The 23,123-nt window shown below is 46.5% G+C and overlaps 1 protein-coding gene across 4 annotated transcripts in view; it reads left to right on the top strand.

The window, feature by feature from the left end:
• Positions 1-23,123, top strand: part of EML6 (EMAP like 6) — a 275,731-nt gene that overhangs the window by 240,283 nt on the left and 12,325 nt on the right. For 2 of the 4 annotated variants that reach the window (XM_078349319.1, XM_078349320.1), the window contains 7 exons: positions 11,648-11,726; positions 13,388-13,517; positions 15,202-15,300; positions 15,890-15,910; positions 16,630-16,803; positions 20,704-20,912; positions 22,006-22,163. In XM_078349319.1, coding sequence (XP_078205445.1) covers positions 11,648-11,726; positions 13,388-13,517; positions 15,202-15,300; positions 15,890-15,910; positions 16,630-16,803; positions 20,704-20,912; positions 22,006-22,163 — 870 coding nt within the window. The remainder of the gene's footprint in view (positions 1-11,647; positions 11,727-13,387; positions 13,518-15,201; positions 15,301-15,889; positions 15,911-16,629; positions 16,804-20,703; positions 20,913-22,005; positions 22,164-23,123) is intronic. The other 2 variants (XR_013526605.1, XM_035272567.3) reach the window with 1 other exon arrangement.

Raw genomic sequence — 23,123 nt, 5'->3', positions numbered from 1 at the left:
AAATCATTATGGAATCTCCGACTCCCTTATTTTCTTTTTTTTTTTTTTTTTTTGAGACAGAGTCTTGCTCTGTCACCAGGCTGGAGTGCAGTGGCATGATCTCAGCTCACTGCAACCTCCGTCCCTGGGTTCAAGCAATTCTCCTGCCTCAGCCTCCCAAGTAGCTAGGACTACAGGTGCACATCACCGTGCCAGCTAATTTTTGTATTTTTAGTAGAGATGGGGTTTTACCATGTTGGTGAGGATGGTCTTGATCTCTTCACTTTATGATCTGCCCTCCTTGGCCTCCCAAAGGGCTGGGATTACAGGTGTGAGCCACGGCACATGGCCAGAATCTCTGACTTCTACAAGAGTTGGTTCAATGAGAGTAAAAGCAAAACTCAGCTCCCCTTGGATTTCCTCCTACATACAAAACCTCAAAAGAATTTAGTGTCTACCTACATAGTGGCCAACTACATTCTGACAAAGGCTTGAGGACATCCTTTGCTTTAATCCCACTTCTGACAGCAGTCTGCTTAGTCCTCACAGTTGAAAAGTGATGTTAATGATGTGGATTATGGAAAAGTGATTGTATAGAAGTTAGGTGGGGCCGGGTATGGTGGCTCACCTAGCACTTTGGGAGGCCAAGGCGAGCAGATCACCTGAGGTCAGGAGTGCGAGACCAGCCTGGCCAACGTGGCAAAACCCCATCTCTACTAAAAATACAAAAATTAGCCAGGCATAGTGGTGGGCACCTGTAATCCTAGCTGCTCGGGAGGCTGAGACAGGAGAATTGCTTGAATCTGGGAGGCAGAAATTGCAGTGAGCCAAGATCATGCCATTGCACTCCAGCCTGGGCAACAAAAGTGAGACTCTATCTCAAAAAACAAAAAACAAAAGTTAGGTGAAGTTTCTCTAATGTTGGGGTATGCAGAAAGCTGTGGATACAGTTACATAAGGCAGGAGGTAATAGCATTTTCTTAGACAGCACTGTTAGGGCTTCCCAGGTCCCCAGCATGCCCCAGGGAGACATACAGCCATGCTTATTAGCATTTTTCCAAATACAAGAGGCTTCCTTTACAATTTCTTTGAGATGTGTTTCATACTTTCCTGTCATCTCCTCCTGAAATATGTACCCAAATGTTTAGGAGAATCAGAGTACATGCCTACCAGCTCAGGCAGTGTCAGTAGCTACTACAAAACAATTGTAACACACTTTGACATATCTGCTGTGGGAACTGACCGATTGGCTTCAGCAGAACCCTGCCTCAGCAGGCCCAGGCTTCAGGCTGTCTGAGGTTCTCTCCAGCACAATGTGATTCATTCCTTGGCCATCTTCTGGCTGCACCTGTTCTGCTCTTAGAGAAGATTTTCTTTGTTTGTCTTTGTTCTGTCTTGCCAAGTCTGAGATTGGCACTGGGGAGAATTGCCTTTCTGAGGACTTCATTTTTGGTCTCCTTATTATCTCGTTTCTGCAGGTGGGCAGCCTGGGAGTTGCCTTAAGAACTGAAGAATCACAGACCCTTGTTGTTTACCTGATCTGGGGTTACACATAAAGCCCTCCTCCCCCAAGTAGGTTGTCAACTCTGTGGAAGCAAAATTTCTGTTTTATACACTGCTTTATCTCTATAATCTAGAATATGCTGGCGCTTGGTAAATATGTGTTGAATGAATAAATAGACTCCTTAACAACAACTTAACAAGATTTAGGTTGATTTTCAGTTTAGCCCATGGATTAGGTATCAAAGTCTGAGATCTTGTTGACACTTTGTCATTCAAATCCATAATCCAGCTAGGAAATCTCTGCTTCTAAGCAGTTGGCATCTCTGGTTACCCTTCCAACACTCAGGCTTGCAACCTCCATCTGGCTTCTGCCTTTAGGCAATTCCAAACAATGGTCTGAAGTGGAGAGGCCCTTACCCCATACTGTATCTCAGTGGTTTTGAGGGTCATTGTCCCCTTTGTCTGGCAGGGAATGTGTGATGGTGGATGTTTAGCAGGGGTCTAGAGGACCAGACAGCTCTCCTTTTCTCTGTCATACCTGCTGTAAGTTTCCTTCCATGTGGATGGATGAGTGATGCTTCCAGCAGTCCCCATGGATGAGGACTCATCTCCAGGCACCAGTAGCCCCTTGCAATATGCACCCACATTTGGCTGATCCCAGCTGTCAGCATTCCATCATTTTCAATAGCCCCCCCTTGTGGACCAGCAGGCAAGTCAGAATCCTGAAGGGTGATCCCCATCTTCCCCACTCCTTGCAGTGCCCCTCTCTGGGCTCTGCTTGGTCTCTGTTAACCCTCTCTCCATGCAGCAGCAGAAGCTAATAATAACTTTCATACAAGAGATGGTTGCCCTGGTTTAATGAGGTTGGGCACCCTATACAAGTCTGGGGGTGTGTCCCAAGTACAATTCCTCTCCCAATTCTCTGTGAGGAGAGGGGAAAGGAACCATTTTCATTTCACAAACTGCCTTCCACCACAAAGGTAACATCACTCTCCAGCCATCTCAGCGGCCTGGCACAGGCAAACACGAGGAGGTGGTGCCAGAATTATTCTTAGCAGCAGATTATAAAGGAGGAATCTGTGACTATTCTGCATTAATATTTTAGTCCTTCTGGAATATATTCACTGTCAGTCTATGGCATATGTTCCTTAGGAAACCAAGGAACTTTTACCAAACCAAAATTAGAAGTAGTTTCTAAGCCTTTTAAACATGGTGATGCCCTTACCTGTGAGCTGACAGGTGCTAGCACCAAAGGACCTCAATATTGCACTCTAGCATTAGTATTTTCCAGAATTTTTCTTAAACTGTGCTTATGGCTGAATGGATAAGGCCTTGAAACCTATCTTCTACTGTCTCATTCTTTCTGAATTGATTTGAATGGGTTTCTGAACTGAAGCAAAAAGAAAGTTCTATAAAGAAAACCGTATACTGTGGGCTTAAAAATTTTTTATGGGGTTTTGGGGATTTTTCTTTATTTGGTCATTTTTTTAAATTTTAGCTCCAAATTAATAGCCTTCTTTAATTCTTGATTCCTTAATACCTGAGTCTGTGGCATCAATATAAAATTTCACTGGGTTATAAACTTTGTCAGGATCATTGGTTCCCCAGTGGTCAGTGCTGTGCCCATCATGGGACCACTGTGTGCCTAACACGGTGCCCTGCACTTAGTACACAGCAAACAAATACTTTCTGAATAAACAGGTGAATGGATGAATTTACTTATCCTGCTTCTCTTAACATTTAAGTAATTTGTCCTCAGAATGTTGTGCAAGTCCATTCTTTGTCAGCAACCACTTTACCATCACTTCATTAGCAACTATGGATGGTGCTTGTGGGAAATGACGTGACTCGTGCAGAATCCAGGATGCCCCAGCTGACCCTGGGACTGCACTTGGCTAAGTGACTTCTTAATCTTCATAGCCTCTGTCCTTCAGGAATTACCATGTTTGTTTGGTTTAAATCTATTTAAGTAATCTCAAGCCAAAGGAACTGAGAAGATTCTGTGTCACGGTGGCCATCATGCCTATCATATACACCAAGCTGCTTTGTCAGCAGGTTTATGGTGAAACAAAGAACATGCTCATGAGTGACAGTAAATGGGAAGGATGTAGACGGATTTCCTTCAGTCACCAAATCGCTGTATATAAGTAATCCCAGCTTCCCTCTAACCTTTTATGCCGTGCTTAGAGACAGAAATCTGGAAGAACTTGCCCCCAATTTGTTGTTCATTTCTCTTTTTTTTTTTTTTTTGCCAATCAGTTTGAGCTTTATGAGGTTGCTCAGGTTAGCCTTGAACTGATGACCTTGCATTCGCGAGCGCCATGACCTCCGGCGGGAGCCACTTTGGACCCCCCATTTCTCATTTTTTTAATGGACACAAAATAATTTTAGGTACCTAGTGAGTTTCAACATTTTCTAGGGATAGTGATCAAATTGGTATCATTAGCATATCTTTCACCTAGAACATTTGTCATTTATTTGTGTTGGGACCTTTTAAAATCCTTTCTTCTGCTATTCACTTATATGTAGAAGCTGCGCTTTTTTTAAACACCTTATTTCATCAGGAAATCTGTGGGAATTTCAAGCGGGCCGGAGGGAGCTTGATGAGGCATGATGAGCATGGTGAAGTGGCACCGTGTCAACGGCAAATGAGCAGCCTGTGCTCCCAGCCCGTTCCCCAGCATAGCGGGACAGAGGCCCTTTGTTATCATTGATCAATAGCTGCCTTGTGGGCCTGTATTGTTAGAGTTGCTAAGAACTGAGGATCCTGCTAAGCGAGTGCGGTTGAATTGACCATATGAAGATTGATCAAAACTGCTCAGTCCTATCTTGAAGCTTTGTCCAATAAATGGGGAGGAACCTCTCATTCTACATTTCCATCCCATTTGTGAGGCTGGAGTGACCTCGCCGAGCCTGAGATTTGGTACAGAGATCTGCAGTTGCCTGCATGTTGTGTTTAAGCTGAGTCTGGCCCTCCCTATGGGAGAGTGATGGCACATGTGTAGTGCACACAGGGTGAGGAGCAATCCTGCTCCACAGCCCTTCTCTCTAAGCTACGTTCTTCTCCACCCCACCCCTTCACTCTGCAAGAGTTCTGCCAGCAGAGCTGTGGCGAGCAGGTAGAAAAGCAAGATTCCTGTTTTCTGAAGATGGAAGGAACTGAAATTATAATATCTATTAAACCCAGAAATGCTGAAGTTAGTCAATTCCAAGGCCCATTGCTTAGCTAGATAGCTACACCAAAAGTTGAATCATCAGTTGATTTTTTTCTAAGTGAATATAACGCTATTTTCAGAAATGATTTTCCTTATTCAGACTCCTTGATTTTCTGTATTGGTTTGAAGCAAAGCAATGACTTCTATCTGATGATTTTAGAAATTAAACTTGCTGTTCATTATAGAATAGTTTGTTCACTTCTGATGTCAAAGAGCGGACAGTGTATAAAAATCCAGAAGTAAAGTGTTGGAAAATGATTTTTAGAAAAGATTAACGTGCCTAGGAAATCATACTCCTACGGTGTAATCATTGAATCAAACCTACTCACTTGTGGAGATAAAAGAACACTTTGAAAATATGTAAGTACTCTTCTGTCAAAAGGGAGTGTCTTTCCGCATTCGGTGGCAGAGTTGGGTCTGATTATTTTAGGCAAGTGCCTGAATATCTCATAGATTCTCCATTTGAAGGGAATGGAGGCTACCAAGGGTGTCGACCCTCCTTCTGTCGATTAGTGTGTGGTCAAGATGTGGTAACCAGGGAGGCATTTGCAGGAGTGAAAGGTGTGGAGGGTCCAGGTGCTCTTGTGGGTGTGTTGACGTGCTCTTTACCCGGCTCCCTCCCGCTCATTTGAAGTTCGTGTCATGCTCTGCCGTCTTCCGCCACTTCCAGTTCTTGTCATCTGTCAACTTCCTGTCTCTGAGCATTTCAGCTCATGGTCAACTGGCCAGCCTCAGCCAGCTCCTGCCATGCCCTGGGTGACATCATCACCTGAAACTCCTCTGTCCCTCAGTGTCTTAACCAACTCTCCTCTGGATTTCCCATTCCCGGATACACCAGATCTTCATCAAGACAAATGAGTGCCTAGACACCTTCATTTTTCCCCAAGTTCATCAGCCCTTCCTGGCCTCACTTTATGTGAGTCCTGTTGGCCCTTCTCGCCTATGTTCCTTTTACCACCTGCCACTCTGAAGCCCCACATTGGCATAAACGGCCACCACCAGAGAGCCTGCCCGGCTACTGCACTTGGCCCTCCAAGCTCCTGCCTCATTTGCATCCTTTTCTTTGGTTGGTTCTCTCTGCTGCTTCTCGGCAGTCATCCAGAGTTCGCCTCTTGTCAACCTTCTGCCCCTTCTTCACTGAGAAAACAGAAGCCACGGGCACACACTCCATCTTGGTGCTTCTTTCTCTCTCCTCCATCTTCCTTCCCATACTTCACTCACATAAGCCATTCACCTTCCTTCTCTTTTCAGAGGAAGTAAGTCCCTTCTCCTCTTTGAGACAGGTCCCTCACCTGGTGGTTGGGCCCCAGCCTCCTGCCCACCCATGCTCCCTCATCGTCTGTCCTCTCATCTTTGGCTCCTGTGTCACTCTCCCACAGCTGGATCCATGTCCTCAGCAAAAAGTCACATCTCCGTTTCCTATCTCCACCCAATGCTCCTCAGAAAAAAACAGGTCCTTTGACTGATCTTATACACTTATACACACATTTCTGCCCTCACCTTCCCTCCAACCTTTTTCCTTTCTCATTCAGGCCTTGAGGTCTTTTCTTCACTCTCTACCCCATATTACTTGTCCTCTGTCCCTGCCATTCTGCTGACATCAGGGCTCTCTAACTCCCAAGTCCTGTGACTCTCCTCTCTCTGTCTTGCCAGAAGAACTTGTGTCTTGTAGAGTAGCATTGTCTATAGAGTAGAAATACATGAGCCATGTGTATAAATTTTCTAGCAGGTATATTTAAAAAGTTGAGATGGTGAAATTTACATATTTTAACTCAATATATGTAAAAATATCTCAGCATGTAATTAATATAAAATTATTATACATTGTTTTGAATTTTTATTGGTAGGACTTCAAATTCTAGTGTGTATTTTATAGTTATAGCACAAGTCCAGCTCTTGAAAGCCACACGTGGCGTGGCTGTGGTATTAGTGCGTATTAGAGAGGAGTACAAACATTCTCTTCTTGCCCTTTTGAAAAAAATCTCTCTTGGCCCTCCTGATGCCTCCCTCTCTGAGTCTCACCTCTGCTTCCTCTTCCAGCCCCTTACAATGCTGTTGGTCCTTAGGATTTTACCTATGGCTGGCCTCTTTTCACCCTCTACCATCTACCCTCTTTCTTAATTAATCTTTTATAGCCCATCCATTGGTAGTGAGTCCCAGGATCTTATCACTGACTCCCATCTCTCAGTGGAACTTCCAACTAACAAAGCTATCTCACAGGTGTTCAAAGCTCAACATGGCAAAACTGAACCCATCGTCTTCCTTCATTAATATTCTCTCTGTCTCATTCCATGATACCACCATTTAATCCCATATCCAAGCCATAAAACTGGTCTTACCTTTGGGTTGCTTTTCCTAATGAATCCCCTAAAGACAATCCATGACAAAGTGCTGTGGAGTCTATTTCACCAACATTTCTTTAAATATTCAACTGTTTTCTTCTCCACAAACACTGCTCTAGTCAAGTGTTTCATCATTCCTCTCCTGGATCATCACAGTGGCCTCTTAAGTATTCCACCCATCTTTACTCTTAGTTCTCTTCACTCCACCCTTTATGCTCTCGTGTTTTCACACAGATAACTTGTTATCCACCTAAAATAGCCAAGTCTAAGACCCTATCCTCATTTTTTAAACAATAACAACAAAAAAACACAACGCTGTGTTACAGGCTTCAGTCAAGAGCATTTTCAAGATGGTGGGCTTCTTTCAAGACATCCTGTAGTTCTTCTGCCTGAATCCTTTCCGTCAGCTCCGTCACTGAGCATCTCCGTACATGATTCTGGAAGACATAGGAATACACTTGACAGAGTCCAGTTCTTAGGAATATTCTTAACAGAGTCCACTTCTGAGGAATGCACTTAATGTAGTCTAATTTGGTCTGGATAACAGAGAGTCCCCATGGCTCTGGACATTTTCCCTAAGCCTGGATTTATCCTAGAGCAGTGGTTGTTAATCTCTCTCTCAGTGTTTCTCTCCCTCCCTATCTTCCTCCTTCCCCTTCCCCCTCCTTCTCCCTCCCTCTTTTCCTCCCCCTCACCCTCCCTCTTGTCTTCCCCCTCTTCTTCCCCCCTTCTCCCTCCCTCTTTTCTTCCCCTCCCCCTCCTCTTCCCCCTCCTTCTGCTGCTTCCTCTTTTCTCCCCCTCTCCCTCCCCATCTCTCTCCTCCCTACCCCTCTCCTCCCCAGTCCCTCTCCCTCTCTCTTTCTCTCAGATCACAGACATCTTTGAAAATTGAATTAAAACATGCTTCCTTTCCCCATAAAGATGCACATGTTGAAACACAATTTGGTATGAGTATCAGCAGTGTTCATTCAGTTCCTGAAGTCCAGTAAGATCCTGCTGGGGGACAATTCTGAGTTTCAGGTCACATACTGGTTCCTACCTAAAACCAGGATCCAGGGTATCTGGGTTTCCCAAGACATCCTGAAAACTCTTGGAGCATTTTATGCAGCATTTTGGAAGCTGAAGAAGGCCATTTCCTCCAAGGACACTTTGAACCTTGTCTGATGAACACGACTCAAAACAACTTCAGACTTGCATTTGTTGGCTAGATGGAGCTGAGTTTCCCCACACCCACACCCACACCCCTCTTTATAGAAACTGGTAGGAACGACTTTGTTTCTCACAGGCTGTCCCAGCCTCGCTCCCCGTTTGGCTCTCGAGTTGTGCTTATCTTGGGTTGCAACTGACTCATGACCTCCTCAGTGGTTTCAGAAGCCTCCCTGAGCGCGTTGGCCCTGAGTGTTCTGTTACATGTCTCGGGTCATTGTGTGCTCTGTTCCACCTCTTGCTCTGTCAACCCAGTGCCTTGGGGAGGGGGAAGGAGGGACAAATACCCAGGCATTGGCCTGCCTTGGGGGCCTTTGCAGAGCGAGAACCCGTGCCAGGATAGCACCCCCACATCTTCAGTTGAGTCTAAGCTTTCTCTTCAGCAGCCCAGCTGCTGGGCAGGGCCATGACAGCAGGAATTGTCCTTCCTATGATCCTGCCCTGCCCACAGAGTGTGCCACCCGTTTCCACAGTGGTTACAGGGTAGTGACTCTCCTCACAGGCACCAAAGAGGAGAGCCTTGTTACTCAACGCCAAGCCCCAGGCTGGAGTTCATGACCTCACCCTGGGCTTCCTGCCTTCACTCTCTCTTCCTTGGCAGGCTTCTCCCGCTCTCCAGAGCTCAGGCCTGTCTGCTGCCCTTTCTCCTGATTATCTGATTTGTTTGCTGTCTTGCCAGTTCCCTCCTTTAATTTATTGTCCTGTGGAATCTCCTCCTTTGTCTCCCGGCTCTGCCCTCCTCACCCAGTCACCTCGAAGTCTGCTTGCCCCAGCAGGCCCCGTTGTGTCTCTGCTCCTCCCACCTTGGTTTCTAACCCCCTCTTCCCAGCTTTTGGCCCTGCAGGCTGGTCTCCCTGCCAATGCGCAGTTGCACCCACCACCTTCCCCCCACTCCCGTCCTATGCCAGCTGGGAACCACCAACTCGAATGAGTTTATTGGACTGAAAGTGAATGAATGTCCTCACGCCCTCCACTTTTTCCCACCTCAGCAAACCTTTTCAGAGTCCCATTTCTGATGGAATCTGAATCTAAAAGGATTGAGACCCACGGAAAAATGTTAAACCTCCAGTGTTTGGCTCTGTGAAATCTCTGGCAGTCCCTCCCACGTCTGATATTGTGAGCACTGTTTCTAGATGCCTGGAAAGAAGTCTTTAATACTTGTATTGTGTTTTAACTTGCTTTCCTTTGGAGGCAGGGAATTGTCAAGTAAGTATTCACGCCGCTCTAGAGAAAAACACAGGTGTTCGGTAAACATCCGGTACTAACTGTTCACGCAGAATCCACAACCTCGAAGGGTCAATACTTAAAATACGCTGAATTTGCCATAATGCAGGTTTCTTCCCCTTGCTCCTCTCATCTTCAGTTTTGAAGCAATACAGCTGTAAACATGTGCTTGCAAAATGAGAAAGAAACATTCTGAGATTGCTTTACCTTTCGGTTTTTTTCTGAAAATCAAGGTGAAAAAGCATCGGATTGCCTCTGCGTATATATATATACAATCTCCTGTATATATAAGTCCACGGTGTTTGTGCTTGTATGCGTACTCTCTCTTCACTGTATAATATATTACATATTATACAACCTGCGTGTCCCCTGAAAACGAGCCCTGTGTCTATCCTCGAATTACGCCTTTGAACCATGCATAGTTCTAGTGTCCTCCTGCTCTCACAGCCCCTGGCTTGCTTTTGTCATAACTTAAATGTTCTTAGGTGAAAGAAGAAACTCACGGATTTCATTTGAAAGTCCCACTAAAACAGAAGAAAGAGCAGATGTCCTGGGAAGTGATAATTAATGTGAAGGAAGTGTCTAATTGTGAGAACTGGCATGCCCCCAGTCTCCCGATTTTGCTCAATTTGGTGGCGATGATGTCAGCCGGGGGTGTCGTTTTGCAGAGATACGCTCTCTCCCCATTCTTCAGTGGTGATTACAATACCGTTTGGTCCAATTATTCCTTATGATTACATAATACGTTTTGACTGAAAAGTTTCTGAGAAAATAAAGGTACCCTGTTTTCCCCTGCACACAAAAAGAACCCCTGCAAGCTATTCAAGCAGGCAAGCTGACCTACCAAGAAACACTGGGAATTATTAGGCTAAATTATGAATTGAACTTGGTTTGGAAACAAAGTATCCATTGTACAGAACTCCCCACGACATCCAGGAAGATGTCATTGTTTTTCTGGCAGCAGGTTTCTCCCCAGCATATGCTAAAATAAGCAGAGTCCCCGGGCGCATTCGTAAAGTCACGGAGAGTGTGCGGGAAGCATTGACAAGGCTTCCTTTTCTCTCCCTATTCTGTAGGCGCTTTAGTGCAGAGTTTGCCCAGAGATGCCAGGGTATGAGCTTTCTGAATTTGTAGACTGGTGCACTCTTTCATTTCTGTTTTAGTTCTTTGCTGGCATGCTGGGGAAGCATGGTTTGTGCCACACAGGAATGTCTGTTCACTTGGAAAATGCTTGTGCATGAGTGAGGTGGTTGCTAATGCAGCTCTAAACTGTACTGTTTCTCACTTGGCTTTGTTTGCTGCTTACAAGGGGATCAAGGTAATCCTTTCTCTTTGCATATCCCAAGAACAATAACTAATTACTCGGGAACGGGCAGTGGGAGTTGGTACAGTCTCTCGAACCATCCTGGGTTTCCAAAACAGAAATCTGTTGTAAGGAAACCCCACATCACCAAGAACTGGCCTAGTCATCTAGGATTCTGTTAGGGCTTACACATAATAAAATCTCTTCATTAAATGTGGAGGCCCCAGTCCCCAAAACTGAGAAGGGAAAAGCAACCTTTTTTGTGGTAGAGGCTGAGTGCAGACCCGAGCCTTGAGGCGAGGGCAGAGTGGGAGGCATGAGTGATTTCTGTCTTCTCTACCTCTGCTTCCTGCCTGCCCTTTTATGAAGTGCAGCCAACCTGGGCACTTGGCATGTGGTCCTTAGGGCCTGTTTTGAAGTGCCTGGCTTGTAAGTTTCACTTCTCGCCACCCCATGACTGTTGACAGCTTAATTCTAACATTAGCACATCCTTGTCTGAAAAATGTCAGCAGGTCCAGGAAATGTGACATCTCTCCCCTCATGGTGAGGCTTCTTGGTTTTGAACCAAGCCCCTCTTGTTTCAAGCCCATGTGTTCTTCCTGCTCCCAGGAGAAGGCTAAGCAGAGGGAGGAGGGCTGACCCTGGCCCAGTGCCCCAGGTGTGGGGAGGCCCAACCCAGAGCCTGTGAGTTCAGACCCCTTCCCCATAGCAGGTGAAGAGGGAGAGAGGAGGGCAGGACCCAACAGATCCAGGTGGAGGGGCCTCTGAGTGGGGAGGAGAGAGGCAGCCAGCACTGGCCTAGATAGGGGTGCCAGGAAGGCTGCCTTGCAGCCCGTGTTCAATGCTGTGCTTCCTCTGGCCACTCTCTCTTCCAGGCCACCTGTTAGCCGAGCAGCTCCCCAGCCTGAGAAACTGCAAAAGAATAATATCACCAAGAAAAAGAAACTGGTTGAGGTAAGGAAGTGAAACAATCTTGCTTCTGATCTGATACTGACGTTCTAAGACCTACCTGGTGGACATTTCCATCTGTACGTCTTACAGACACAGTCAAGTGAAGCTGAGCAGGGCCCTTGGCTCTTCTGTCCCCTCTCCCTCCCACGTGGCCCTGTGTCTCCCATCCCAGGGACCAGAGTCACAGCCATTGTGTCACATTCCTGCTTTCCCCAGGCCTGTCACGAAGTCCTTTCAGTGCTAACTCTAAGACGTCCTATGTCCCTCAAGCTTGGCTCCTTCTCCCTCCACCAATCCCACTCAGATCATCAGCATCCCTTCCACGGAGAAGAAAGAAAAGAGACAGGGGTGCTTACTCAGCGTCTCTAATGTTGCCTGAGCCCTGACTGTGCTCAGCTCCACAGCCATGAAGTGTTTCATGCAATCCTCACACGCAGGAGGGACACACCACTATTGCTTCCATTTTCCCGATGAGGATGCTATGGTTGAGGGGAGTTAAGGGAGTTGTTAGGTCCCAAGCTCAGGATCACCACGCCAGGAAGTGGGAAGGGATCTGAAATCAGCTGTTGAGACTAGGCTCTCATAAAGCTGCTGTTTTGGCAGAGACCTCCTGACTGTTCTGTCTGATTTCAGACTCTGCCCTCTCTACCTGACGCATGCTCCAATGCCTCCGGAGTTAGGTCTTTAAAATATACATCTTCCATGCCTCATACCAGCCTTCAGACCTGGGAAAGTCCCACATTGCCAATGGGATTCAAGTTAATGGTTTCAAAACCTTATCCAGAGCCACCTTCTAAGCTGCCTGCCTGTGATTCCTCACCACCATGCCAATCTTCAAGCCCCAAACCCACCGCTAGTGTTCTCGGAAGCTTCCTGGGACTTTCAAACCCCTGCATTGTTTTGCCTTCTGCTTAGAAGGCTCCTCCTGCCAGCTCCCAACACTCTCGTCCTTCTAAGACCTCCTCCAGTATCTTTTCTGTGCAGCCTTCCCTGAGGCTTCGCACCATAAACCATCCTGCGGTTCCCCACCCACGCCCCCTCCTACCACCTGTACCATGCTAGGCACAGAGGAGCTGTCTGAGAAGTCTGCATCAGATTAAGAACTGATCAGAATCAGCCACTGTTCTTTGTCTTAGAAGACAAGACAGAAGAAGAGAAAGACTATAAACCCAGAACAGTACCTAGTTTTGGGGAGAAAAAAATGCAAACGTGTAGACACTTTGTAGAGCAAGCACCAGGCAGCAGAGCGAGCATGGCCTTGGCCCTGTGTTCTGCTCTGCCCACCCCAGCCATGTTTATGAGAGTCTCTTAGAGCAGACCTCTGAGCCACCATTCAGCTCATCCAGAGTGCCCAGCAAGGCACAGACACAGAACTGCTAGGCACCCTTTACAGGGCATCAAATCTGTGGACTTTGGCGCACCTAAGGAGCCGGGAAATGAATCTGGTTTTTTTTGGAAAGTCACCGTAATTCTGTGTGTTTCCCTGACATCCCAGCATTTCAGAAAACTAAAAAGTTTTATTCTCAGCTAGTCAAGAAGCAAAATGTTTTCAGTGAGTGTGTGTTGGCCTCGCCAGCCATGCCATTCCCAGTACACACGAGGCCACTCAGGCAGTGTGGGTGTGTTCCTCTGAGGATCACGCTCATCTGTGTGTGTGAACACAGGAGCTGGCTCTAGACCACGTGTTTGGCTACAGAGGATTCGACTGTCGCAATAACCTGCATTACCTTAATGATGGCGCTGACATCATCTTCCACACTGCGGCGGCTGGCATTGTTCAGAACCTCTCCACAGGTAACTGGGGGGGTTAAAAAACACAGGTTTTTCTTATAGCTTTTTTTTTTAACATGTTTTCCCCACTGTTTAGATGCCCAAAAGCTTAAGCATTTTCCTTATAGAGCCATTCCCACAAGTCCAGCACGGTCTCAGTTAGGCCTGGTAACACTCAGAGTCAGAGCCCTCTCTGTTTCTGGCCTGAGCTTGACCTCACGTCATCATAGGCCCTAGAGAGAAGGCATCCATGTTAACATCGGCCTCTGTAACTGAGAGCCATGGAGAGAAGTGAGAGACAGGGTGTGAGGAGTGGAGAAATTCCTCAGAGACTGTAACCAAGCAGAAAGCACAGTAGAACTTTGCCTATTCATTTTTACAATGAGCCATTTTTTGACAGCTCAGATTTTTCAAGTTGTATTTTGACAGTTTGGCCACATTTATAATGAGAATGAAAACAATTAAATAATAAATAAAAATATCAGTCCGGGAGGGGTGACTCATGCCTGTAATCCCAGTACTTTGGGAGGCCATGGTGGGTGGATGACCTGAGATCAGGAGTTCAAGACCAGCCTGGCCAATGTGATGAAACCCCATCTCTACTGAAAATACAAAAATTAGCCCAGCATGGTGGCAGGCACCTGTAATCCCAGCTACTTGGGAGGCTGAGGCAGGAGAATTGGTTGAACCCGGGAGGTGGGGGTTCCAGGGAGCCGAGATTGCACCACTGCACTCTGGCCTGAGCAACAGAGTGAGACTCTGTCTCAGAAATAAAAATAAAATAACAAACCCAAACCACATGATGACTCAAATGGAAAAAATAAACATTTCAAATGAAAAGAAATGTTCAGAAATTAGCAGACAACTGTATCATTACCACCAAATTTAAACAGGTTCACATTTTGCCTTATTTGCTCATGCCTCAAAAAAAAAATCTTTTATTTAAAATTTTTGTTGTCAATTCTGTGTAGTTATTCATACATAGATTTAGACAGTGAGATCAATGGGCACATGTTGATTTGCGTCTGTATATCTACACCATCATTCACCTTTAGGTTCTTGAGCATCTGGGTGGGTTTAAAGTGGCCACTTTGGAGGTCAACAAACCCATTTGCTATGATAGATGATAAAGTGCTCTTTCTTCCACTACGTGTGACATATGTTGAGTTAGGGCTTTCCGGGGTAAAGCCACCACCTATGCTGTCCAGGCCGCCAAGTGGATTGGCATTTGGTAAGTAAAGATGATTAGCCCCTTAGGATTTCCTATTTCACATGAAGAAGTGGTGCCATTTTGCTCAGTGAAGCATCATCTCCAGGCCCCCACCCCTACTTCTGCCCAGATGTGAACATTGAGAAGCATCAGTCCAGTGCCATGGAGAGGAGGGAACTTGGACCTTCATCATTTTGGACTCTGGGAGGCCCTATAATTGAGCTGTGCTCTGGACCCCCACAGGGCAGTGGGAAGCATCAAAGGGCAGCTGGAATGTATTAGATAACAGACTAGCTCCTCTCACCCAGACCTGGAACAGAACAGGAACATTTCAAAAAAACCATCATCATCTCCCTAAGCATGATTCTGGAAGTGAGAATATGGGGGCTTTAAGCTGTCACTTTTGTAAGGAGTTTCCAAAGATTCCACAGGATGCTTTGGAGTTAGAAAAGGTCTTTAGGTCCCACTGTTCACCCTCCCATGATCTCTCTCTCCCAGGGAGCCAGAGCTTCTATCTGGAGCACACGGATGACATCCTCTGCCTCACAGTGAACCAGCACCCCAAGTACAGAAACGTGGTGGCCACCAGCCAGATAGGTAGGAGGTCCTGCAGCAGCTGAGGCTCTCCCAGCCTGCAGGGATGTTGACTTTCAGCAGTTATTGGGAGAGGGAGTGTGTGGGTTGCTTACATATATCCGTTCTTGTTGATGTTGCTGTTGGTTTTTTGAGTACTAAATGTATCAGTGTTACCTGAGTTGACACATGCAGTGACTGTGATTCTGAGGGACCGTAAAAACTGACCAGAGGCTGAGAATCCATATAAACAACGGCCCTGTAAGAATAGTTTTTCAGACCCCAGTGTCAAGAAGCCCATGTGTTTTGAAGCCTGGTGATTGTGCTTGGCCAGCGTAGATTTCACTAAGCGTGCCTGGACCCCCGTGCCCTGGGAAACTGCCAGTGACAAATGTGAACTGATTCACATTTATGAGAAGTTTGTTTTTATTTTCTCATTTCAAGAGCAGTTTTTACAACTTCCTGCTTGTTTTCATTGAACCCATGTCCATTTTTAAGTTTAATTTGGAGCTTTGTGATGCTGGTGTTGAGTGCTTCACTGTTGCAAATGTGACTTATTTGAGCTATTGTTTTCCCCTGACGCTTCCTCATTGCCATTGCTCACCCAATGCAGGTGATATTACGGAAATCCCAGGTAAGGCTGTTCCATCCGTGAGTAGTTTGAATCTGCATAGCAAGATCATGTCATTGTATCATGTTTGCTGATTGTATCTTGCTGAAGTGCAGATACGAATCATTGACCTCACCAGTTTCCTTAGTATAAAATCCTCCGGGAGTGTGTGTGTGTGTGTGTGAGTGTGTGTGTGTGTGTGTGCGCGTGCGCGCCGAACATAAATGTTCGTAGGGCTCTGCCTTTGAAAGCAAATTTCCTGTAGTCTTTCTCCTCTGCCCAGTTCAGGCTATAGGCGTCTTACGCCCAGTGACTGTCACACCCTAAACACTTGTCTTAAAAAAGGCTTTTACAGGCCAGACCGCAGTGGCTCATGCCTGTAATCCCAGCAATTTTGGAGGCCGAGGCAGGCAGATCACCTGAGGTCAGGCGTTTGAGACCAGCTTGGTCAACATGGTGAAATCTTGTCTCTACTAAAAATACAAAAATTAGCTGGGCGTGGTGGTGCGCGCCTATAATCCCAGCTGCTCAGGAGGCTGAGGCAGGAGGATTGCATGAACCTGGGATGCAGAGGTTGCAGTGAGCTGAAATGGTGCCCCTGTACTCCAGCCTGGGAGACAGACTAAGACTCCATCTCAAAAAAAAAAAAAAAAAAAAAAAAAAGGCTTTTAGATGAGCAGAAGCATCACCTTGGCTCTGCCATTCTTCAGCCTTACTTCTTTGTCACACCTCCCCATGCTCAGGAACAACACCTTCCATCCACATATGGGACGCCATGACCAAACACACCCTCTCCATGCTGCGGTGCTTCCACTCCAAGGGGGTGAATTACGTCAACTTCAGTGCAACCGGAAAGCTCCTGGTGTCGGTGGGAGTGGACCCTGAGCACACCATCACCGTCTGGCGGTGGCAGGAAGGTAAACCAGCTCGGGGCTCTCTATCCCTCCAAGGGGTCTGCCTGTGGCATGCGCTGGGCTCGAACCCAGATCTGTCTCCAAAGCCCACCATGGACACTGACAAGTGGAAAACAGGCACTGGGGATCCTGGTATAGCTTCCCCACCAATGCCGGTGCATCCCAGGGTCCCAAGGCCAGAAGGAGGCTGGCCAGGGACTCCCGGGCCGATTAGTGAAAGAGCACTGGGAGGTGCTCCAATGTTAGCGGCCCTCCTCCTCAGACAGAAGACAGCAGCCTCTCCAACATTGGTCTTAACCCCCTTCCTAACCGAGGGTCCTTATTTTCAGTGCTCTTCTTGTGGCCCCTTATCACTTTAGGAAATGGGATGAAGTGGTACCACCTTATCACTTTAGGAAATGGGATAATGTTTTATCATTGTCTCAGAAACAATTAAATTTTTTTTGACATTTTAACACTTTTGAAATAGGGATTTATCTTACGATCAAGGTTTATGTTTACTGTAGCAAGATTTCTTTCTTGTCCCTGCCCCCAATACATGCACACACACCTCAGGCACATGCACACACACAAGCTGATACCGAATATATAGGCATCTTAGAACTAAAGATGTGCAGTCTTCCACGTATATTCTCAGATTGGTTACTGCCCTAGCAAAAGCAGATCCAATTAGGACATTAATGAGGTCTGTCTGCGCCAGGCAGCCTGTATCTGGGACACGCTCTGCCAGGCAAGCGCAGAGGTGGTGCTTCTCCCAGCCAGGGCTCTGGAGTCCCATTATCTCCTCAGCTTCCCATGGAGGAGGTGGTGCATAGAGGCTGTAAAGAAATCAGCACATTGGGAGGAAAGTTCCAGTCTCTCCTGAGCACCCCGGTATGAGGAAAAGAGGCTGACAGCCTGCAGACATTTGTAATGATACTCACTATATTCCTTTGGAAGGTGACATGATCTATGTTTCTAGGAAACCACATTTTCTCATTTTCTTTCTTTCTTTCTTTCTTTTTTTTTAGAGACTCACTCTGTTACCCAGGCTAGAGTGCAGTGGCGTGATCTCGGCTCACTGCAGCCTCCTGGGTTCGAGCAATTCTCCTGTGTCAGCCTCCCGAGGAGCTGAGATTACAGGTGTTCACCACCACGCCTGGCTAATTTTTTGTATTTTTAGTAGAGACAGGATTTCACCATGCTGGCCAGGTTGGTCTCAAACTCCTGATCTCATGATCTGTCCACCTTTGCCTCCCAAAGTGCTGAGATTACAGCATGAGCCATGGCGCTCGGTCCCATTTTCTCATTTTCTTGTTCACCAGTATATTTCACCCATATGGCTGCATAGTTGATATCTCAGGGGTGCAGATTCATTTCTTGTGATGTCAGTGGCCAACTGATTGACCAGACATAGCCCAGATGAGAGATTGAGCATCTTAAATGATAGACATAGAGCATCTTGGCATGGGAGGAACTAGACAAGACTTCCTGCTCAGTCAGGACCCATCCTAAGGAGAAATTCCTCCAAATGTACCCTTCTGTCCTCTGCTTGAGTACTTTAAAGGATGTAGCTCTCATCACTTCACAAGACAGTCCATACCCTGTCCGAAAGCTCTGGTATGAAGCCTCTTCTTATGTGGGGACATAAATTGCTTCATTATGTTTTTTTCTGTGTTGCTAACTCTGTTCCTAGATCCTTGGGAAAAAGCTCTCATGCTGGCTCCTCTGCACGGTCTTGTCTTTTTAAGTTCAGGCTCACTGTCTTCAGTACCTCCACCTGTCCCCTAAGCAGTGGTTGATCTGGCCTGCCCCAGCACAGACTCCTGTTCACCCAGGGTCCCGTCTGACCTCCCAGGGGAGGGTTAGAGGAGCCAGGGCTTTTAAACAAGGTCCCAGGGAAAAGAGAAGCCTGCTCTTGTTTGTACAGAGGTGTGAGCCAGTGCTGATGTCTTAGCATCACCAGCCTCCACCTCTTCCCAGTTGACCACGGACATGTTATCTCTCTTCCCTTACTTCTCCAGTGTGGACTTTTCTTGATTTCAAGTTTTGCTAACAGATAAACAGCATATGTTTGTGGAGGTTTACATACATTTTATACATCACTAGAGAGCCTATTATTCATTCTTTACTTATTAGAGGATCGTTTGGGGGCACGTGTGTGTGTGTGTGTGTGTGTGTGTGTGTGTGTGTGTGTAGGAAAAAATAAAATAGAATTAAAAATGAACTTATTAAATGCACATTGTCAGGTCCTAGATAGGTCAATGTAATTTTCTCTGAGCAGACTAGAAGCCAATGGAAAGAGGAATACAGGTGTCTCCACAATTAGAAGCATCCATAAAATTAAAGCAAAGAAAATACAAACAGTGGCTTTGAAAAATGTGCAACTCATTGTTCGTTTGCACTTCTGCTGTGACTGGTGAGCTGGACCCTCTTTCCATCTCATCATTGTATTGCTGCTTTTCTAATTCACCTGTTCAAATCCTTTTACTACTTGGGGTGGGAGGGTTGTTTGTCTTTTAGCTACAGTTTGGAGTTCCTTATAGATTTTTAATGTTGATCCTCTGAGTCTTACAAGCATTGCCAATGTTTATTCCAGTATGTTGTCTTACTTTGTTTGTGGTATCCTTGGAAACCATGGGTCTGAAATCCTCTAAGCTCTAAGCAGTGAGAGATCTGTTACAATAAGTCAGGGATTCATATGCAGAGAGAATTGCAGCTGGGAGAAGTACCTGTGGGTCTCCCTAGCCTCGCATGGAAAGAGATTCTCTTAGGGAGTATCAGAGGGGTGGCTGCAGACCCAGCTACATCAAAACCCACCACCATCACAGTCCTAGAAAGCTGTCATAAAAACAAATGTGAAGTGATGAGAATGAAGGGAAGAAAAAATATGTGTGTAAATAATAAAGGGAGGGGTGACAATTGAGAGGAAATTGGAACAAAAACATGCAGAGTAAGTTAAAAGGTAACCGTTTTAAAACAAAAGTTTAAAACTAGATAGCTTAAAAATAATGAAATTTAAAAAGAGGTGGGTTTAAAATACAGGCTAAAAGAATAGAAGCCAAGAAATTTTAAAAGGAGCTAAAGGAGTGATGATGATAATACTGTTGCTACTACTAACAATGCCGTCTAACACTTAGGATTACTCACAGTGTGGCGCACTGTGCTGATGGCTTCACTTATGTCCATTCTTTGCTTCTACAACGCAGTTTCTGAAATAGGAACCATTATTAGCCCCATCTGACAGGTGAGGAAACCAGAGCACAGAGAGTTTCAGTAACTTGTCCAAAGTTGTTCTACAAGTCCATGGTAGGGTTGGAATTTTATTAAGACAAAGGTTAAATAAAACTCAAGAGACACTCAAAGACATATTTAAATGGGATTGAGGAAAAAACTAGTACTTAAAAGGTAAAAAATAAATAAACCTAAACACCACAAAACAACAAGGAAAATGGAGAACTTAAAAGAAAATGAATGCAGAATCTTAGAAATTAAAAAGAAGGTGTCTAAAGGAATATGAGTCCCAGTGGGGCTCTGGGAAAGGCTCTGTTGTCCTGTGGGGGGACTCTTCCTGTAGTGATGCTGGAGGCTGGAAGAGGGCAGAGGGGTGTGGGGATACCTTTAAGCTACTTTGCTGCCTTATCATATCTAGAAGCTTCTGTCTCACAGGCCATCCTTTCCTGCTACATTCTAGAATGCCTGAGTGGGGGGATCTATTACCAGCACCTGCTGCTCTGGAAATTTCCCAGACACGCTTTCCCTGCTGCCACCTGGGGAGTAGTGTGTGAAGGGGGGAGAGTGCTGTATAGAGGAACTGAGGCGGGCCCTGTGCCTGCTGGGATGGAGAGAACTCCTGGGCTGCGGCTCCCCCGGCCTGGCCCAGGAAGCAATGAGGAGCCTCACCGGACTCTGTCGCCCTCACAGGTGCCAAGGTTGCCAGCCGAGGGGGTCACCTGGAGCGCATATTTGTGGTGGAATTTCGCCCCGACTCAGACACGCAGTTTGTATCTGTGGGAGTCAAACATATGAAGTTCTGGACCCTGGCGGGCAGCGCCTTGCTTTACAAGAAAGGAGTCATCGGGTCCCTGGGAGCTGCCAAAATGCAGACAATGCTCTCCGTGGCCTTCGGTGCTGTGAGTTCTAGCAGATGATTCCTGAGAAGGGGCATGGGCATGGGCATGGGCAGGAGGGGAGTTTGACCAAGAGGCTGAAAACAGCAGGAAAGCCATTTCCACATTATCTCCTGTACTGGCTTATTTGCAACCACTGTGTGTGTGTGTGTGTGTGTGTGTGTGTGTGTGTGTGTGTGTGTGTACAGAATCTTGCTCTGTCACCCAGGCTGGAGTGCAGTGGTGCAATCTTGGCTCTCTGCAGTCTCCACCTCCTGGGTTCAAGTGATTCTCCTGCCTGAGCCTCCTGAGTAGGTGGGATTACAGGCACCTGCCACCACACCCAGCTAATGTTTATATTTTTAGTAGAGACAGGGTTTCACCATGTTGACCAGGCTGTTCTTGAACTCCTGACCTCAGGTGATCCACCTGCCTTGGCTTCCCAAAGTGCTGGGATTACAGGCGTGAGGCACTGTGCCCGGCCAATATTTTTTTTTCCTTAAAATATTAACCAGAAAAGGTAGGACACCCACCTGGGACAGGTTTGTTGTTCTAGAGGCAACTCTGACTTGCAAGCCCCAGAGGATATTAGGAATGATTTCCACTGCTAGATGATGATCCTTTTTCTTCCCAGCCCTCTTGTGCCACAGATTCCCCCCATCTGCCATCCTTCAGTGGGCTATGGGGTGCCCTCAACCAATACAAGCTCCAAAATGATGACCTGTTAGAACATAGTCACCTCGTGGTCCTCCAGGAGTGAGTTTCTCCCCTTTGTAGAGGAGCCCCAGGAAAGTGTCCTGTGGCCTGGGGTCTGCCCCTGACCCTGCTGTCACCTGGTCCGTGTTCACAGAAGGGAAGTCCTTGTTAATATGGAGCTGTGCTCAGAGGGGAATCAAATGCCCAAACCAATTAGAGTGAATTTCCAAGCCAGGTGATTGCCTTATGCAGTGTTCTCAGCAGCTTTTCTGCAAATTCGGCTGCTTTCCTTAGCACAGAAGATCAGACTGCTTAGGCACGTCTGCTTGTCTAGCTCTGGTTCCTTAATGAGAGAACGGGTGACTGGGGAGGGACCCACTTGACTGTGTTCCTGTTGTGGAAGATGTTCCTTTGTTTTCAGAACAACCTCACTTTCACGGGTGCCATCAATGGAGACGTCTACGTCTGGAAGGACCACTTCCTCATCCGGCTGGTGGCCAAGGCTCACACAGGCCCCGTGTTCACAATGTACACGACCCTTCGGGATGGACTCATAGTGACCGGTGGAAAAGAGCGGCCGTAAGCCAAAGTTTCCATAGGAACAACTTGTCTTTAGGAGAAACTGACAAAAGCATCCCCAACTTGGAGAAAATGCAGATTGTCATCCTCCTTTTTGGTGTTAGGAAGATCAGTCTACTGTCTCTCCAAGAGGGCCTAGGGCAAGATCCTCACAAGGAAGAGAAGAGCACAGAGCTGGTTTGGTGTTAGTTTAAAAACCTGAGAGGCGCGGTGGCTCACTCCTATAATCCCAGCGCTTTGGGAGGCTGAGGGAGGCAGATCACCTGAGGTCCGGAGTTTGAAACCAGCCTGGCCAACATGGTGAAACGCTGTCTCTACTGAAAATACAAAATTTAGCTGGGCCTGGTGGTGGGTGCCTGTTATCCCAGCTACTTGGGAGGCTGAGGCAGGAGACTGGCTTGAACCTGGGAGACAGACGTTGCAGTGAGCTGCAATCATGCCATTGCACTCCAGCCTGGGCGACAAGAGCAAAGCTCCATCTCAAAATGAACAAATAAATTAATTAATATTAAAAAAAAACCTTTGGTCCTGGTGGCCAGGACCTTGATTACTGGGGAAAGAGTGGAGAGGGTTGAGGGGGTGGGAAATGGGTCTTAGGATGAAGGTTAATAGGCGGAGTGCCTTTCAGTCTTTTTTAGGACCAAAGAGAGGTATTCTTGAGCAAACCACAGTGACTGTGCTGTTCATAAAATGTTAGTAACTTTTTGGAGAAATGGAGGGAGGAGGAGAAAAGGAGAGATGTAGAAGCAAAGCCTGAAGGCAGGAGGAACATTTCTTTGTGTTCTAATCTAATCAAAAGTCTGGATTTCCAAATTACTTTCTCTTTCCTCCCAAGATGGTAGCATTTGAAGGCATTGTAGGAAATCTGTAAGTTCAGGGGTTTGGGATAGCTCAGCAGCAGGGCCTAACAGGGAGACCCCAGGAGGGTCTGGGACCCCCAGGGTCTGTGCTGCTGGGCCC

The sequence above is a fragment of the Callithrix jacchus genome, chromosome 14 (genome assembly GCF_049354715.1).
Source record: "Callithrix jacchus isolate 240 chromosome 14, calJac240_pri, whole genome shotgun sequence".
Lineage (NCBI taxonomy): Eukaryota > Metazoa > Chordata > Mammalia > Primates > Cebidae > Callithrix > Callithrix jacchus.
Note: the sequence above shows the minus strand (reverse complement) of the source record. Positions and strands in the feature narration are given on the sequence as shown.